Here is a 17653-nt window from a genome sequence, read left to right as displayed (position 1 = left end):
AAATGTAAACACAATTATCAAATAATGAGTCAATAATAGATATTGAATGACTATAAATAATTATCGTTAAATAAACAATTGATATTGATGACAGTTAATCTATCACACTGGAAATTAAATACAGTATTTTTCACAGTATGGTCTATTGTATACTGGACATTTATTTATTTATTTTTTCAAAAACTTGCATACTGCAGTACATACTGCAGCACATTCCGCATAACATGCTGCGTGATGTTTCAGAATCAGTTCTCCGAATTTTTCCCCAGATCTCCTGTATTAGAGCAAAAATTGTTTTGATCATACAGGTGCTGGTCATATAATTAGAATATCATCAAAAAGTTGATTTATTTCACTAATTCCATTCAAAAAGTGAAACCTGTATATTATTATCATTCATTACACACAGACTGATATATTTCAAATGTTTATTTCTTTTAATTTTGATGATTATAACTGACAACTAAGGAAAATCCCAAATTCAGTATCTCAGAAAATTAGAATATTACTTAAGAATACAAAGAAAGGATTTTTAGAAATCTTGGCCAACTGAAAAGTATGAACATGAAAAGTATGAGCATGTACAGCACTCAATACTTAGTTGGGGCTCCTTTTGCCTAAATTACTGCAGCAATGCGGCGTGGCATGGAGTCGATCAGTCTGTGGCACTGCTCAGGTGTTATAAGAGCCCAGGTTACTCTGATAGTGGCCTTCAGCTCTTCTGCATTGTTGGGTCTGGCATATCGCATCTTCCTCTTCACAATACCCCACAGATTTCTATGGGGTTAAGGTCAGGCGAGTTTGCTGGCCAATTAAGAACAGGGATACCATGGTCCTTAAACCAGGTACTGGTAGCTTTGGCACTGTGTGCAGGTGCCAAGTCCTGTTGGAAAATGAAATCTGCATCTCCATAAAGTTGGTCAGCAGCAGGAAGCATGAAGTGCTCTAAAACTTCCTGGTATACGGCTGCGTTGACCTTGGACCTCAGAAAACACAGTGGACCAACACCAGCAGATGACATGGCACCCCAAACCATCACTGACTGTGGAAACTTTACACTGGACCTCAAGCAATATGGATTGTGTGCCTCTCCTCTCTTCCTCCAGACTCTGGGACCCTGATTTCCAAAGGAAAATCTAAATTTACTTTCATCAGAGAACATAACTTTGGACCACTCAGCAGCAGTCCAGTCCTTTTAGCCCAGGCGAGACGCTTCTGACGCTGTCTGTTGTTCAAGAGTGGCTTGACACAAGGAATGCGACAGCTGAAACCCATGTCTTGCATACGTCTGTGTGTAGTGGTTCTTGAAGCACTGACTCCAGCTGCAGTCCACTCTTTGTGAATCTCCCCCACATTTTTGAATGGGTTTTGTTTCACAATCCTCTCCAGGGTGCGGTTATCCCTATTGCTTGTACACTTTTTTTCTACCACATCTTTTCCTTCCTTTCGCCTCTCTATTAATGTGCTTGGACACAGAGCTCTGTGAACAGCCAGCCTCTTTTGCAATGACCTTTTGTGTCTTGCCCTCCTTGTACAAGGTGTCAATGGTCGTCTTTTGGATAACTGTCAAGTCAGCAGTCTTCCCCATGATTGTGTAGCCTACAGAACTAGACTGAGAGACCATTTAAAGGCCTTTGCAGGTGTTTTGAGTTAATTAGCTGATTAGAGTGTGGCACCAGGTGTCTTCAATATTGAATCTTTTCACAATATTCTAATTTTCTGAGATACTGAATTTGGGATTTTCCTTAGTTGTCAGTTATAATCATCAAAATTAAAAAAAAAAATAAACATTTGAAATATATCAGTCTGTGTGTAATGAATTAATATAATATACAAGTTTCACTTTTTGAATGGAATTAGTGAAATAAATCAACTTTTTGATGATATTCTAATTATATGACCAGCACTTGTACACAGTCAAATATTCACTTTAAACATAATTACTTGCTGTTTTGTGTAATCATGTGCAATTAATTGGAGCATATCGAACAATTCAGGAGAAACCTGACCGAGCCATTACATTTAATTAACTTTTAAACTGGGCTGTCACTTCTGTGAAGGACTACTTAATTAGTGACAAATTGTGCTTTAAAGAAATCATCCAAATGACCTAAAAGGAAGTAAAGAAATTCACTCTAAACAGCCAGTCAGTGCAGAAACATGGAATACATGTTACAGTAACAATAATAATGGATTTCAGCAATACATGCTACAATAATAATAATGCACTCTGGAAATACCTAACAGTTAAATGTAATTCATGTGAAGTCTAAGTCACAATTAGAACCTCCTATCATGCGTGATAAATATTCATGAATAATGCATCGGCTACAATAATTATCGGTTGACAATGCAAGGTTCGGGTGGGGTTCACTGATGCAACCATGGTTACAGATGCTTTAATTGTCACTTTTGAAATGGCTTGGTCTACATTTTCCCCCAAAGTTTTGTCTTCTCAAGTCAAACTGAAAGTATACATTCAGTAGAGTATGGAATGTGGGCGGTAGCGTATGACGACCAGGGATTGGAATTGGAAAGTTGCCGATTTGAGACCTGCAAAGAAACAAGCAAAGGCAAAGCACCAGGGTCTCTGTAATAGATGTACTGTAAGTTGCTTTGAATAAAAGTGTCTCCTTAATTATTACTTTCTTAAAAGTGGGTGGCACCTGTAGTCATTGAGGAATAACAGGATCTGCATCTTTAAGAATGTAGCTGGGTGTAATTCAGTAGGATTGCAGTGAGCTAAGAATAGTTTCGAAACTGTATTACCTTTTCAAGTCTTTGAGTCGTCATTGACATGCTGCTGTATAGTGAGCAGGAATCCTATCTATTCCATAATCTATTCTAGCCATTAGTGCCACTCATGAAATCATTTCCTCTGTGGGGTTGCCATGGTTGCCGGCCATCAACATAGAACATGTTAACAGATGTCACCCTAACACAACTAATTTTCCAATATTACCCTGGAGTCATGAAAAATGCTTCATAAAAATTCAAAAACTGAAGAATATAAACTGGTAACACTTTAACCGTCTAACCCAACAGTCTACTAATAATCTAATGGGAGTTAGTTGACATGTAGTTGCAAAGTTACTTATAGTTAGTAGAATGTCTAAAGTGGAATATCGAAATAAATTGTTACCTATATGTTAGATAAAGGTTTTATAATATTCTGAGAATTAATTTCACTTTAGACACCAAAACAGTATCATATAAAATAATATGTAAGGGTGGATAATGTTCAGTCAGAGATATTATGACTGCATTATCTCATATATTGTATCGCTAATAAAAAATGGGCAAAAAATCAGAAGCAAATGTTCCAGAAAACTGTGGATTGATACTGTAAATACTTCCAGTTTATGCTAGTGAAGATTCTGGTAACACTTTATTTTAAGGTAATGTAGTTTCTATAGTAATAACAGTAAATTATGCATAAGCTAACCCTAACCTAAACCCTAACTTTAACCCTATAAGTGCATGAAGTTAATTAATATTACTCCGTACTTGTGTAATTACAGTGTAATAACAGTGTAACCAAGATTCCTAAGCAAATGTTAATAAGTGTTTAACTTCGAAAAATTGGCCCTTATCCATATTTTCTTTTCTCAAGTTTATTGGTTCAGTTTAGGTTGCAAATCAATTCATAAATACAAACCGTATACATTAAGTTTAATAAATTTAATATAGACAGCTGACATTTCTTTGCATCAATAAATTTCTCTCTACAACCATGTATGTTTTGCATAGAATATGCGAGGATTTTCATCATTGTTACCTCAAAAGAAAAAAAAAAAAACTACAGAAAAGAAGTTCAATGAGTTTCCAGTCATCACAAAATATCAAACTAAAGTTTAATGTCACTGAATGTCTGCAAAGTGGCCAACAAAAGTCTGATAGACCAAATACAGGATAAAATTCTGCACACCATTATGGAGAAAACCAAAATAAATGAGCCGCAGCTTCAACCCAAGGCATTTAGCTTTGTAAGATTAGCTGTTTATGTAATCAAATTCTCAATTTTATTTACACAAATGTATACATGTGGGAGACTCATCCTGTATAGATGTCACACATTGAAAGCTAGGTTATGCTAGAGCTGAAGTGTTGTTTTATTATCAAAAAATATATGAAACATTTTGTGCTCCTCTTACAAAATCGTACATACACATTGTTCAGAAGTAACGTCTGGGAGAAGAGAGGAAACTAAATGCTATATATTTTCCTGAACACTCAAAATGGCTGTAGATAAAACCTTTATTTAGCACAAAAATTCATCAAACAATATAATGAGCACATCAAACAACAGACATATCCATCCTAAAGTCCTGCTTTTAGTTGAGTTGTTCAATACAGGAGAAAAAAAAAAAAAAAATCAAACAAACGTAACAGTACACACAATATTTTTGCTAACCTCATTAAAAAAAAAAAAAAAAAATCATGGGTTTCATGTCTGTCACTGGTGTTCGTCTTTTAGTATCAAGCAAGAGTTTATTACAATAGCAATCAAGCACACACACACAACACACTATCAAATTTCAAATTCTCCTGAAAAATCAAAAGAGAATGAATATGATTAAGCCCTTCTGTGATGCTGTGTTGTTCCCTACAGAGTTCCCCGTGTTCCTGTCTCCTTTCACTACCCATAGCATTTAGTATGTTAATTGAATGTCAACAATTGCTGGGGGCTTCGGCTTTTAAACGCTATGATCACAGCTGTCACTCCTCATTGCTTCAGATACAGTGGGCAAGTGGCAATGAATTACAGTTATAAATTATATCAAAGATTTTTTTTAAATATATTTCAGTGGAATATTACCCATTGGAGTGTGAAATTTAATTATACAAGAGACAAGATTCAGTGTTTCATAGGGTCAGTTGAGATCTACATTAAAAACAATGAGTACATCCGAAATCGTGTACTGTCTGAGTAGTTACTACATTTGAATTTGAACTTACTTTGTGACTATTAAAAAAGGATGTTCTATATAGTATGAATATGGGTAGTATGAATAAAATTTGGATGTACTGCATCCGTCATGTTGTTACCATCACATGACCTACCAGCACCAGTTGTGTCTCTTCACTGCTATTCATATGGTCTATATTGTATACACGCTACCATTCAAAAGTTCAGTAAGATTTCAATAAGATTTATTGGTAACACTTTATATAAAACCTTTATTTTTAATGCATTCATTATGCTTTATCTTATGATACATTGTATGATATCATGAATAGTTGTAAACAGCTATATTACATTAGGTCACACTTTATATTACTCTGTCTTTAACTACTATGTACTTGCATCAAATGATAATAATAATTGTAAGGTACAATGTACTTATTGTATTGTGTTGATGGTAAGGTGGGATACTGGTAAGGTTAGGGTTTGGTAGTGGGTTAAAGTGTAAAGGAAGGGTCAACTGTGTAATTATAGCTGTAATTACATGCAGGTATTAAAAAAAAAAAAAAAAAGTACAGTGTAAAAACATGTATGTTTTTACAATAAGTGCATTGTATCAAATGATTAATTTAAAGGGGACCTATTATTTTTTATTTTTATTTTTTTTTCCAAGATGTAATTTAAGTCTCAGGTGTCCCCAGAATGTATCTGTGAAGTTTCAGCTCAAAATGCCTCAGAGATCATTTATTATACCATGTTGTAAATACCCATTTTTGAATGTATGCAAAAACATGCTGTTTTCGTGCATGTGTCTTTAAATGCAAATGAGCTGCTGCTCCCCAGCCCCCTTTCCACGATCACAGCTCCTGCCTGCATCAGATACTCTGCCAAATACTAACAAAATATCTGCTTGGTTTTGATTATCATCTATATCTTTCTTCTTTATCATGAAGTGTTTTAAAGCTATATCAGTTTAAACTTCAAATTTATCATTTTCTGAGTGCACACATTTAAAGCACATGCACAGAAAGCTGGTTGTCAGACATCACGTCTTGTGAGTATTAAACTAAGTTCTCTTTCATGTCTCATTTTGTTTAAACTGTCAAATACACACAAGGTTATGTCAAAAACACACAAAGTTCACAAACACAGTTGGTGATGTCTGTGAACATAAACAGCAGAGACAGAAATCTCATGTGTATATTAGATGTTTGGGCGCATTACCTTCAAAAATTAAACAAATCCACTGCGCCTCAATGTTGGGAGTACTGATGTTGAAGACTGTTATGTTCACTCTTACATCCAACAACAAAACACCTCAATCACTTACGAGACATTCTTGTCACTACAGCTGCTCCGGTGTCGAGACAATAACCGACCGTGTACAACTCTCTCAGGGCGGGGTCTATGCTAATACGGCAGACTCTGTCAGCAGTCGAGGGCGGGGCCTGTACAATGTGACATCACATTGCTCAGAAAATGAAAACTGCTTCTTCTATGAGACTGTTGAGGTTTTATGGCGATTAAAAATAAGGAGTTGATGGATTTTTATCATTATAAGGTGGTTGTGTTCACACACTGCTGACACATTTATGTTTAAACACCATGTAAATGTGAATTTTGCATAATATTAGTACATACAGCACTTAAAGACACTTAATATAAAGTGGGACCAAAAAACCCAAACTTCTGAACGGTAGTGTATATATATAAAAATAAAAACAACATTAGCCAATTCCTCTTTCAGTCTTGGGAATTGGGAAGTGTGAACTTTCAATTCATTTTCAACAGCTTTGTTACATGACAGCTTTGCTTTTTGGTTTGGGTGTCTTGGTTTGTTTAGCACATTTTAATGTTCAATTATAGAGAAAGAACAAAAGTCAGGCTTAACACACACACAAACAGTAAAAACATCCACACATCAAGAAAGTGTTTCTCCCAAACTCAATTTTTCTTCATTCTGTGCCAAGCCAAAAACAAAAGAATTTTAAACTAAATCAGAAACGCTCTCTTCTCCTTTCCAAAATAAAGTGGAAATCAGCACATTATGTGTGAGTTTGGGGTCACTGGGTTTCTCTGCGATCTGTGGGAGCAAAAGGCAAGTAACTTAAATGCAAGTATTCTTGTCTAAATAAAAGTCAGTGGGGTGTGCTTCTTGCCACGAGTGCATTGTATTAAGGCACAGGCGCTGTTCTCCTTTTTGAACAGAGTGGGTGCACAGGTTCCATCCCAGTGCAAGCACAGTTTGGGTTCAGGTGATCACCGTCATGAGAGGAGTCCCAGATGGAGGACTGTCAATGTAGGACTCGAGTAATAATACAAAATGTGATGTTACAAATAGTTTTGACCTCAAAAAGAGAAGAAAACTGTCACATTTATGTGGCTTACGCAAGATAAAGCACCCACTGTACTTTCCTCAGCAAAAAAATATATTGATTCTGATTGAAAAAGAGGACACTAATGAGTAAAAGCGAGGTATGGATCTGATTGGTGACTGTCATGATGTGTCGAATGGTTCTCTGGTGATCACCTTGAAAGTTTCTGGTTCAAACATTGTTTTACAAAGTATTTTCACAAATCTTGAGGAAATCCTTTTCGGCTCTTGTCAATGTTGGAATCTTCAAGAGGAACGAGTCCTCTGTATGTACGAGTGTAACGTAGTGTGTGTGTAGAAGTGAGTTTGTGAGTATCTAGAGGCATAAGTTGCTGCTGATCTGGCAAGTGGAGCCAGTTCCTGCTTGTGATAAGAAGAGTTTTCCATTGGGGCAGACACACACCTCAAAGACAGTCTGTCTGGTTCCAGAGGGGGAGGCTTTTCCCTCCGGCAGACGTAGGAGCTTGATTTTACTGGCATCCAAGCTGATCTAAAAAGAGAGAGAAGAGAGGATCTGAAATTTATTTCATCGTTTCACATTATAGCTATTTTAAATAAATGTACCTTCAATCAGTGTGTCACTTTCCTAGGTCCTTTATTGTCAACCTCAGATGCCTTTATTGTACATTCTTTGTTTTAATATTACTTTTTAAAGCCTGTTACTAAAACTTGGAACATGTCTAAAAGTATTATTTTGTTATTTTCTAGCAATAAATATTTAAATCAACATCAAAATTAAATAATAAATATAGCTGCCAGCAGCAATTATCGGGGTTCAAGCGCTTTAAGACCTTTAAGCGCATGCTTAAAAAGGTATTATGTTTTAATTAGCAAGCCTGTAACCATCTTCATCATAGATGGAAAAGACCATTTACAGCAAATACAGGCAATTTACCATAGAAAATATATAGTTTTTAAAGCTTTTTAACAGTTATCGAGCCAAAAACCTAGGACTAGTTTGCCAAAGTTGTTTTTTGAAATAATCTCCAGTATTTAACGATTGATTCGATGGACAGTGGTGGTCCTAGAGGCAAAGTTGCTCAGAATAAGGAGTTCTACCATGTGGTATGAATGTTGTGGGTGTGTGCAAAAAATTGTGTGATACACAATCCTTTACGCAAATTCTTTCAAATTTCTCACAGGCCTCTAGGGCCGTGAGTCAAACAGGCCCAGCGAGTTTTGTTTTGATCGGCCTCCATTAACCTTGTCTAATAGCTGCTCAAACTTCATTGGCCGATGGCAGCCATGTTTTTTGAGATGCGTCAATGTCCTCAGACAGTCATGGCAACTTTTTTTCCTGTTATACCGCCACCAAGTGGCCAGTTGCTGCATCCTTTTTCACACAACCACAGAATGAGCTCTTACATAGGTCTGCTGAGTTTGGTGAAAATATCTCATTCCGTTCACAAGTTATAGCCATTTAAGTAAAACGTCTTAGTGGCCCCTAGGGACTGTGAATCGAAATTTCCACAGTTTTTTTTATAATTATTGACAATCAGACTCCAGAGAATCTCACTTCACTGGTTTGGTTCCGATCGGGTCAAAAACCTAGGACTAGTTCGCAAAAGTAGATTTTTCTAAAAATCCAATACCCGAAAATTTCGGCAAGAATGAAATCCGAGGCATGCATCTTGACCATCTTGAGCCGAGAATTCCAATGACACAAGACACTTCAGTCTACTCCTAACGGTTTAGGAGTTATGAGCGATTTCATACTTTTCACCGCTGTAATGCCCGCGTTAGAGGGGCGAGCCTTGGTGTTTCTGTAGGTGGTGTGAGTACTACCAGCCCTCTAAGTTTTAAATCTCTACGACTTACGGTTTGATCTGCCCGAACACTTTTAGGGGGGAATGCTGATCCTTGGAAAATTAAACAATTACAATAGGGTTTCAGCACTACGCGCCTCTAATTGAACCTCTAATAAGCTACTTTGGGACCTTATGATGGTTTATAGTCAGAGATAAACTGCATAATATTTTTGTGGAAAACTTTTTTTTTTCTGGATTATCTGATGAACAGAAAGTTCAAAAGAACAGCATTTATTTGAAATAGAAATCTTTTGTAACATATAGATGTGTTTACTGTTACTTTTGATCAATTTAAATTGCAATAATATTTCACTGTATTACTGTTTTTACTGTATTTCTAATCAAATAAAATGCCGTCTTAGTGAGTATTAGAGACATCTTTCAAAAACATAAAAAAAAAAAAAAAACTTCTTTCCAAACTTTTAACTGGTAGCGTATGCCGACATGATTTTATGACATTGGTACTATATGACTTAAATTGTTGGATACAGCAGAGAAGGTCAAGGTCTCTGAGGTGAACAGGCCAAAATCACTATTTTAAGAGAGATACGGAAATTTGATGTGTTTAAAACTAGATACATTTCATGCTACATTAATTTTATATTAAATAATAGTGTACTGTATTCATAGAAAGTGCTTTCTATAATAGTTAAGATTAGTTCCATGTTTATTTTTCTCTTTTACTATCTAGAAATTGTAGGCCCAAAAAGACCAGCACTGTCATTTTATTGAACAAAATATTTCATCTCACAGCCTGTTCATCCAAGTCAAGTCCTCTAACTTCCTACATCCAACCAATCGTAGCAGTTTCAGTGACATAAGCACTCCAGTAAGTCTCGCTTAGACACACTTTTAGCCCTTTACCCGAGCTGCACCTTTCTCATTTCTCACTTTCTATTTTTCATGGGACCCTTGAGAAAGCATGTATTACCAAGGCTGGGAGAGGAGCTAGTCAAGGTATAAAAAGGTAAGAGGAGTCATTACTGACAGCCTCAAGGAAGCATTCCCGTCAAATGACCTGAAACACTTTTTAAGCAGGGGTCTCAGCTGACTTCCCCAGACATCTGCTACCAAGCAAATTCGAGTGAGGGAGCTTTTTTCTCCCCTCTAAGGTGGCTAATGCGCAAGCCTCCAGTCTAATTGTGGCGGAACTGTCAAGGGGGCAGTTGGGCCATTGGAGGTGTCTGTTTCTCCTGGTAAAAAAGGATCGACAAATGAAAGTGCTGAGGGGTACTGGAGTGGAATATGCGACAGACGGGAGAAAATCAAGAAAGCATAACCTGAAACTATGAGAGCTGATTGAAGCCCGGTCCCTTGACCTCAGTGGGACTCGTTTATCCATCAATCTGCAAGTCAAATGGCAAAACCCAGGGGCGTAGCAATTATTATAAATGGGGGACATGTCCCCCATCACTCTTTTAGAAATTTCTGCATTGGTTCCAATACCTTTTTTTTTGTGAGAGAATTGTGATACTTTGCTCTTTTATTCAAAAAATGTTTCTGGTGAAGATTTGAAATTTTGCCTCCACAGCTTTGGCATGTTTATGGAAGCTTGTTTCCCCCACGGAATAAAACAATTTAAAATATAATTGCGACTTTTTATCTTGTAGGATATAAACTCATAATTGCTAGAAATAAAGTCAGAATTGCAAGATATAAACTCACAATTGCGAGAAAAAAGTCAGAATTGCGAGAAAAAAGTCAGAATTGTGGGATATAAACTCGCAACTATGACTTTTTTCCTCGCAAGTGTGAGTTTATATCCCACAATTCTGACTTTTTGCTTGCAATTCTGACTTTTCTCGCAATTGCAAGTTTATATCTCGCAATTCTGGCTTCTTTTCTCAGAATTGTGAGATATAAACTATAAAGTCCAATTCTGAGGGAAAAAAAAAAAAAAAAAAAAAACTTGCAATTGCCTTTTATAAAGTCAGAATTGCAAGATATAAACAATTGCGAGATATAAACTCACAATTCTGAGGGGAAAAAAGAATTGCAAGATATAAACTCGCAATTCTGATTTTTTTTCTCAGAATTGTGAGTTTATATCTCACAATTCTGAGAAAAAAAGTCAGAAAAAGTCACAATTAGCTTTTTTTTTTTTTTTTAATTTTTATTTAGTGGCAGAAACAAGCTTCCATACATGTTAGCAGATAGCTGGGCCAATTAAATTTATAACTTGATACAATTAAAATAGAAGTACACAAACCCATTCTGTATCATTTTAAATGGAATGATATTTGTAAATAAAATGAAAGGTTATATATTGTGAATAATAATTTTTATGTATCTTTCATGTATCTGTACATGGTAATGTTAGTCAATGCACAGCATCCTCATAACACAAAGCATATTTTAAAGATGGGCTGAATAGTAATATCAGACTTTAAACACAAAGCAATCAAGAAAAATAGATATTTTTATGCAAATAAATATAAAGAAATAAAGATACACGGATGCTGTGTGTTGTTCACACAACTTCATGAATGAACTCTGTGACATTATTCTGAAGTTTTTCCTCTACTCCAAATCGCTAAACTCTTCATCCAGACACGGTGTGATGTTCATCACGGCACCGAATAACCTTCCAATAGGCTACGTCAAATGTGTTTTGCATTTGATGTAAGTAGATTAAAACAGTGGCCAGTAACATGCCTACTGTATCTGAGTTCATCATTTCTATAATGGCGGTAAAAAGAACCACAAGTCTTAGCGAATAATAAGAATAATGAAAATAGCATGTAAATATGAGTGAAGAGGTTTACTTGTATCTTGTAAACATCTTACAGCAATTAAAAGATTAGTTCACTTTAAAATGAAAATTACACCATGATTTACTCACCCATGCAGAGTACATTTATGATGGATGGATGCACTTTTTTGAACTTCAAACAGGTGGTTTCTGTGCACTGCCATTATATAGCTTGGGAGCATCAGGGTGATTATTAATATAACTCCTATAGTATTCTTCTGAAAGAAGAAAGTCATATACACCTAGGATGGCTTGAGAGTGAGTAAATCATCTGGTTATTTTCATTTTAAAGTGAACTAATCCTTTAAGTCCTTGCTCTGATTATTGGAAATTGCATAATTGGTGCACATGTAAACATAGTCAAGTTTAATGTGCTTATGGTTACTACGATAATGAGCTTTATCGCATTAGTTTGATTGAAGTATTATGTTTAGGCTATACGGTAAAGTTTAATTGCCCATTATAATCGCATTATGAGGATGCATGTAAACGTGCCCATTGTTATGGAATTATGATGAAAATGAAACAAAAAATAACAGAATTAGGACATTTTTTTTTACTCATTCAAACTGTCTGAAACTGTCATTTTGGGAGGATGAATGTTGTGAATTGTGCTTCCATATGTATCAGACATGTGGAAGCACATTTCAGCTTCAGAGTACAAAAATATAACAGGCAATTATAAAATAAAATTTAAAATAAGAAATAATGTCACACTGTGAAACAAAGTCCCAATTATGAGAAATAATGTTGCAGTTGTGAGATATCAAGTTGCAATTATCACAAATAAGTCATAATAACAACTTTATTAATTTAGTCTGAAGCAGAAAATGGACCTCCATAGATTACAGTTATTTGTGCTCTCCCCTAATTATTACTTTTCCATGCCTTAATGACTCTACTTTTGAAATCATTCCCTAATTGGGAAAACCATTCTTGCTGTTTTTGTGTAGGTCTTTGGAATTGGTCTTTTCACCTAGTTCTCATAGAACATATATTGCATATTAGTTTCATTCATTTAAAAATATGCTGATAATTTAAAATTCATTACATCTCCCATAAACAGATTTCAACCTGTGCCTCTTAAAAGACCATCGACAGCTCATTTATCAACACATCACCAGTCTGTACAATTTAATCACGAATATTTGAGTCAGATAACTGACATCTACATATTGTATTACAGCATGAATGTTTAACTAAACGTCTGCTTCCCTTGGAAGATGAGAAGGGGACATATGGATGTAGACGGAGCGCTTGTTTTGACGACAACTGATGGCAGATGGAAGTGTCACAACACAGAGTACATTAACTACAGCATTAGGACTCCCAGCACAGAATGAAGGACAGTTACCTCTCCGTCTTTTGACTCCAGGCGTAAATCGCTCCTACAGGTCACTTGGAAATCACCTGCGTCGGCTTCTATTTTCACTCCTTTAGGCGCCTCCATGTAAAGCGAACGTGTGGGTGACTCCAGCCTGAGCAGAAGACATATCACAAAATGGAATATCTTTCTAAATAAGACCTTCAAATCAGACTTCAAAATGTTACAGCAATGAAGCTGATGAGACTTTAGTGCTTCAAAGGGTGGTATTGCAAAGTGAATGATTCCCTGGAGAAAATGCAATTTTATGTCGTCTCGTTTTTATCACCAAATGTAATTGAAAGATTTCTGAGAATATCCAGAGTGTGTAATATGAGAATTATGGAGCATTCAGTTAAACATTCATATGTTAATCAAGGCACTTTGGGAATATATAGTGGAGTGTTTATTGGGTTTTTAGGTTTATTTTAGTTAATTTCTGTATAGACATTTACTACATAGAGATCAAAACAAAACAAAAAAGATATCATTTCCAACATTACTTCTAAAAGATACATTAATTTAACACACTTTGGCCTTTTGCCTGTTACACCTGGTGTTAAGGCCCCGATATACTTCAAACGACATCGAAGAACGAAACTGATGTGATGTCATTTTGAACAAATTTAGGCCAAAACGAAGTTTGTTTTGTGTTCCTTTTGGAAGTTTGAAACAGATTGCCAAAGAAAACTCAAGAAAAGTTCGCTCCAGCTTCAAAACACCTTCGTACTACCATTGGTCTGTGACGATATTGTTATAGGAGGTGTGCGCTGAGGCTCTGCCTTCTTTCACGGGGAACTTTTCTCTGGCTCATTTAATCTGTTGAATCCATTGAGGCAAGATCTCTGCAGGTGAAAACATGAACACACTGGATAGCTGCTTTATAGTAGAAAATAAAGTTGTGCTTCTGATGAAATGAGGCACTGACACTGTTTTTCATGTTTGATACTGTAAAGCTGCTTGCTTTTAAGTAATCTATTGAATAAAATGGCATAAAAATAAACATGACATGACTTTACTGGAGTGCTAATTTGCAGAGCTCGTGCTAACATACCCATGTTGTTATGATCAGATGCTTTTCTTATTTTCTTAAGCTTTCTATTAAAAATACTTGCTGTTTTCTCATTTATGTTGTGTTTATTGTGTTACTGAGAGGAAAATGCGCAGCACATATTTATATATTCATCTAAATGTCACTCTCAGCAGTGTGGGTGGCGTCAGATGTTATAGATAACAGTATATCGCTGCTCACATATTTCAAACTTCGTTTTACCCCTAAACAAAGTACGAAAAAGGATTCCGCTGTGAGTATATCATGGGCCTGTAAGATGCTTTTTGGTCAATCACAAGAAGATGAGGGAGACACACACCTGTTTACGCCTGGTGTTTGTCTCTTTTATCCACTTTCAACCACTTTTGTCCTATTTTCTTAGAGGGGAGGGTCTATGGGCTGGTAAATGTAATGGGCTTTTTCAGATATTTTGATCTAATGGACAAAATAAGCTTGCACAATTTACATATGAATGCGAGCGGAGACAACGGAAAAACATACAGTATGGAGAGCTGCAGCTTTCGTTTTTGCTCTAATAGCCGCAAGACTACGCCAAATGTTGTGAGTTTGTGTTATAAATCAGGAATGCTGAGAGAACATTGTGCTTGGTATGTTTTTCATCTTTAAACCAAATTTGGGTCTTCAGCCAACAAAGTTTAAATCCTGTCTGGATAGCGTGCTTCCCATAATGTTTACGCTTTAGGTCAGTAGACACTAGGTAGAGAGTAAGTGGTCTTTAGTGGCTGTTTGAACATATTCGATTACATGAGCATTTACACTACAAAAGCAATCTGGTCAAATGCGTTTGACTACCTCTGGAAGTGGTTGAAAGTGGACAAGCTCAAAACGTTTTAGACCCTGTTTACACTTGTATTTAGCGTTGTCCACTTGTGATCGGATTGACCAAAACGCATCTTAATACCAGGTGTAAACAGAGCCCTTGTGTCAACATGCACCAATAGTAAGTCAACAATTGTTTTGGCCAACAGATAATGTAATTAATTAATACAATTCCCAACTTGACTACACAACAACATGTTTAATTTTTTTCTTTTTTTTAATAATTATTTTAAATAGAAAATATTCTGGACATTTAGTTGGTACATTAAATAATTCGAGATTAAGCAGTAAATTTGTTATATCATGCCAAAATTTGGCACAGTGTCAAAAATATTTTATAATAGTAATAATATTATTATTATATTTTTTTATAGAATGATTATATTTGAACAAAATTATTGTTTTACAATAAAACTATGTTTTAAATCATAATTCTTTTATATAACAATTATTGTTTAGCTATATTTATAAAAATGGTTTATTTTATAATAATAAAATAGTATGTTTGTATATTAAATCTCAATTGCAAAGGATAAAAAGCATTTCTAGAAAAAAAAAAAAAAAAGTTTTTGAAAATGGCTTTTTATGAAAAAAACACGATACAACACAATGACCTGCTATAGTTAATGAGCTGTATAAGAGCTCTGATTAGCATGATATTATAAGCGAGGCGAAGGTAAGAATTGGAAAAATGTGAATCTAAGCAGGGCCAATCTGATGCAAATTACCAATAACAATAGGGAAGATGAGGAGACTGAGCTAGAGATTTAATTGAAAAATCACTTTTTATTTCAACAATAGCCAGGATGGACACCTTAAAAGTTTTTAAGATGGTTACGCCTCAAGATATGAAAGCTATTTTGGAGTTTCAACGTTACACATCAAAGTAAAATTAGGATCATTAGCTTGATGAAACATGAAAGCATCCTTCATTATCCTGAACCCGGCATTTAACCTTTTCAATTTCAAACAGTCAGCATCTGCGAGATATCGGTATTCACAGTGAGGTGGAGCAGCAACGCAGGTGCTGTCAAAAAGGAAATTTAAGCAGATTAGGTGGCATCGGGTTGGTGCACGACAGTCGCACCTACCAGGGATAAAAGGGAGTTGACTAATTTGTCGCAGGTAGAAAAACAAAGGGAAAATCTAATTTACCCCCTCTTGGGTTTGAGAGAAATAGGACAGAGGCAACACAACCTGCATGTGTTCTACTCAGCCAAGGGAATACAGCCCTACAAATGCAGCTGCACAGAAAGAGAAACAGAAGAGGAGTTCAAATAAACCTGTACAGTAGCTCAAACAGTAGCATGGCACTAACAGCTACTACTACTTTAAGGAGCTATTTTTACCTTAAATTTGTTGGTGCCACCCATGTATTCAGCTTGATTCAGTGATGTTAAATAATATTTCTGACCACATGAAACACATCTCTTCATAGATGTCAATGGCAAATGTAAATACTTAAAGCATTGGTTAGCATTAGCGGTTAGCATTCCCATTCAACTCAAAGCCATTTGCTTGGCTGGTGCATATGTTTCATAATTTCTTTTGTTCATGGTTTCCGTTCATGTCCATGATGGAATATGTCATGTGTCAGATGAATTTACGCCAAAATACAACAGTTTTTGACTGGACGCATAGCACTGACTTGCCGTAAACAACAACAAATATGAAACATGTTTTCTCCTCCCTTTTAAATGGTAGTAAGCCTATTTACTTTCCTAACAACGCACAATTTTATTGTTAGTTGCATTTTATTATTTACATTTAGCATGCTGGCATTTAGCAGGCTATAGCCTGCTCACGGCTATTGACAACATTGCTTCTAGCCACAATTTTTTTATTTATTTATTTATTTTTTTTACATGCAACAATTTTTATGTATTTTAGTCATAGTGTGCAGTGTGCTTCTGTCAGTCCTGTACAAACCAGCAAACCTCATACAAAACAAAACAACAATGTGCAGACAGGTGAAACAGGTGCCTCCATCAGTTTTCAACAGTGTAACTAATTTCCAGACATTTTGCTTTATACAGCCTTACGCTCTCACTGAGGACTATTTCAAGCTTGCTGTTACAATTTTCCAGCCCGCCACTGGCTAAGCTGATTATTCGCAGTACGTTTATTCAACGATAATGAAAGGACCCAAGGGTGACTGTGGCCCTGTGTACGGTGCACAGCATCCACCCAATTACTCCTATAAATACAGGCCCCAATGGTGCTCAGCGAGACAGTTCTGGGCTCTTTTCAACTCCGATAGGAGCGATGACCAACGGGTCACGAGCAGCGAGTTCGCTTCCATGACCGAGCGCATGGCTTTCAATAATTACTATCGCCTCCTTAAGCTGCGAATGTAGAACGGACATGGCTGTTGAACAGAAAAGATAAGAGATACCACAGAAGCACTCTTGTTATATTACATGCACACTATAAAATGTGTTTTATGGCCTATTGTTTCACTGAATGCCTCTTTCTCCATTATTCTCGATTCTCACTGCCTTCCCTACTTTTATGGACTGCAAATTTTCCACGGCGGCTCAGTCAGTCTGTACCTGCCAC

At 36.0% G+C, this 17653-nt stretch overlaps 1 protein-coding gene across 4 annotated transcripts in view; it reads right to left on the bottom strand.

The window, feature by feature from the left end:
* Positions 1 to 3836: 3836 nt before the first annotated feature.
* The window catches only part of sgcd (sarcoglycan, delta (dystrophin-associated glycoprotein)), a 221802-nt gene continuing 207985 nt past the window's right edge, over positions 3837 to 17653 (bottom strand). For all 4 annotated transcript variants that reach the window (XM_051878783.1, XM_051878784.1, XM_051878780.1 and 1 more), the window contains exons 7-8: positions 13195 to 13318; positions 3837 to 7770 (exon numbers count right to left, since the gene is read on the bottom strand). In XM_051878783.1, the coding sequence (XP_051734743.1) occupies positions 7597 to 7770; positions 13195 to 13318 (298 nt within the window). In that variant the 3' untranslated portion in view covers positions 3837 to 7596. The remainder of the gene's footprint in view (positions 7771 to 13194; positions 13319 to 17653) is intronic.

Source organism: Ctenopharyngodon idella, chromosome 21, assembly GCF_019924925.1.
Source record: "Ctenopharyngodon idella isolate HZGC_01 chromosome 21, HZGC01, whole genome shotgun sequence".
Classification (NCBI taxonomy): domain Eukaryota; kingdom Metazoa; phylum Chordata; class Actinopteri; order Cypriniformes; family Xenocyprididae; genus Ctenopharyngodon; species Ctenopharyngodon idella.
The sequence above is the reverse complement of the archived record's forward strand: the minus strand, read 5'-3'. Positions and strand labels throughout refer to the sequence as shown.